Here is a 2,383-nt window from a genome sequence, read left to right on the forward strand (position 1 = left end):
ACACACACACACACACACACACACACACACACACACACACACACACATACGGACATTTTTTTAAATGCAATTTTTCGACGTTTTACAACATTCGGAACACATTGGCAGCGGCAACTAAAAAAAAAAACTTTTTTTTACGAAAACAAAGCTTCCTCTATGAGGAAGCAAAATTATGCAATTTGTAATATGCAACTACATATCTTTTTTGCAGAGCAACAATGTGTTTTCTTTACATCATTACTGTATTATTCATACTTATCGTATTGGGGTATCATTATTATATACATTATGGAAGAAATGGGCGATTGATCAATCTTATACCAGGCCCATCAGGTTATCCGATTTTTGGGAATCTACTGCAATATATAGGCCCACGAGGTAAGTTCAAGTTTTTCATAAATTTGCATAAATTAAACGTTTTCTTTAATTTGTATACATATTACAGCCATACGCAAAAGTAATATTTACAAACATTTCAACCGTTTAAGATATATTACTATCAATATTGTCGTATGCTAATTACTTGCAATAATTATTTACGTTTATCAATTATTTTTAACGTAATTTATTTTCTTAATTATTGAAATTGAGAAACGACAAAATATATTACACGACAATAAAGTCAACCATGTATTTTTGTATCAATGTTTATAATATATTTCTGTATATTCGTATTATATACATTTTTTTAGAGAAACAATGGAAGTTACTGATGAATCTAATTAACCAGTACTATCCTATTGTTAAACTTTGGGGATTCTCTATCCCCTTTGTATTGATTCGTCATCCGGATGATTTAAAGGTAATAAAATATTAAAAAAATTCAATTTTCTGTTAATGTTCTTATAGTTCATACACCAGCGATTTAGGTATTTAGGTGTGATTTTGCTTAGTTTTATTTTGCGGAAACATATTTATTTATAGTCTTATAGAGATCATAATTAAATAAGACAATTTCCAAATAAACTAATGAATTATTCACATTGCATCTAAATTAATTGAATATTTTCTATGATTTCAGACAATATTAAGCAGCACGCAGCACATCAAAAAGAACTTCTTTTATGATATTCTACGTCCATGGATGGGCAATGGTATTTTGATTAATGAAGGTAAAGTACATAATAATAATTAAAAAAATATCTTTTAGTTACAAAAAAATTTTCTTGTCTATGAAATGTCTATTGTTTATGTTTCAGGCGCAAAATGGCATTCAATACGGAGAACATTAACTTCCACATTTCATTATAATATTTTGCAGCAACATGCTGAGATTTTGATCAAGGAGGGTGAAAACATGACAATGTCTTTGAAAAATACAGGAGGCACAGTTGTAAAAGATTTAGTACCGTTTGTTAGTGAACATACGTTGAATGCAATATGCGGTACTACATACACATTTTATTCAAAATCTAAACATGTACAATAACATTATTGTATTTTTACAAATTTTTTTTTAGAAACTTTAATGGGTACTTCTCTACGTGACCTCGATGAATTCCAGCAAAAATATCGAAAAGCTGTTCATCGGATTTGCGAACTTTTTATTTATAGGTAATTTATGAATATAATAATAAATAAATAATTATAATGAGATTATTATTTAGTAATTATGGTTTAGGTTACTGAGGCAGTGGTTGCACAACGACTGGATATTCTCGTTAACATCAAAAGGCAAAGAACAGGCAGAGATTCTAAGAATATTACATGGATTTACTAACCACGTATGTAAAAATGTTATTTTATTTTTTGTTAGTGTGGTTGGTATATTAATATTATTAAAAAAGTGTTGATTTTATATACACGTAGATTATTGCGGAAAGAAAACTGTATCATGAACGCACCAACGGTCGATTATTGAGAAGAAGTATCACATCGACAGACACAAATGACACAGAGGCGAATGGAAAACGGATCCAACTTTCATTGTTGGATCATCTAATAGCAGACAATCGAGAAGGTCGTCTAACTGATTTAGATGTCAAGGAGCAAATTGATGGTTTTATGTTTGCTGTACGTATTTCTAAATTTTCTTGTTTTATAAATTATTTGAACGTATACTAATAAGGTATATGTGATTACAGGGTCATGATACTACGGCGTTAAATTTAACCTATCTATTAATGCTATTAGCTGAGCATAAAGACATTCAGGTATTTATTGTTATAAATAAAATATAAATAAAAGGCAATCTTAGAAAAAAATTTAGTAATTTTAGTGATTCAAACAGTTATGTATTAAAGTTACAAAATATTAAATTTTTGGTTTTTTAAATAAGATTATGGTTATGTATGTACTCAATATATACATAATACTGGCTTTTAAGTCCTCTACGCGCGGAATTACATCATATAGTTCGGTGCTTATATGTCAATCAAATGGA

The 2,383-nt window shown here is 28.9% G+C and overlaps 1 protein-coding gene across 1 annotated transcript; it reads left to right on the top strand.

Moving 5' to 3' along the window:
• Nucleotides 1-211: 211 nt before the first annotated feature.
• Nucleotides 212-2,153, top strand: LOC112464167 (cytochrome P450 4C1-like; the record flags this gene model as incomplete). The annotated part of the gene is made up of 8 exons (XM_025031006.1): nt 212-378; nt 693-802; nt 1,022-1,112; nt 1,200-1,385; nt 1,461-1,554; nt 1,622-1,724; nt 1,810-2,013; nt 2,085-2,153. Coding segments are annotated over 8 exons (1,024 nt in total), but the record flags the coding sequence as incomplete, so codon positions are not given.
• Nucleotides 2,154-2,383: the final 230 nt, after the last annotated feature.

Source organism: Temnothorax curvispinosus, unplaced genomic scaffold, assembly GCF_003070985.1.
Source record: "Temnothorax curvispinosus isolate PA1 unplaced genomic scaffold, ASM307098v1 QBEX01013996.1, whole genome shotgun sequence".
Lineage (NCBI taxonomy): Eukaryota > Metazoa > Arthropoda > Insecta > Hymenoptera > Formicidae > Temnothorax > Temnothorax curvispinosus.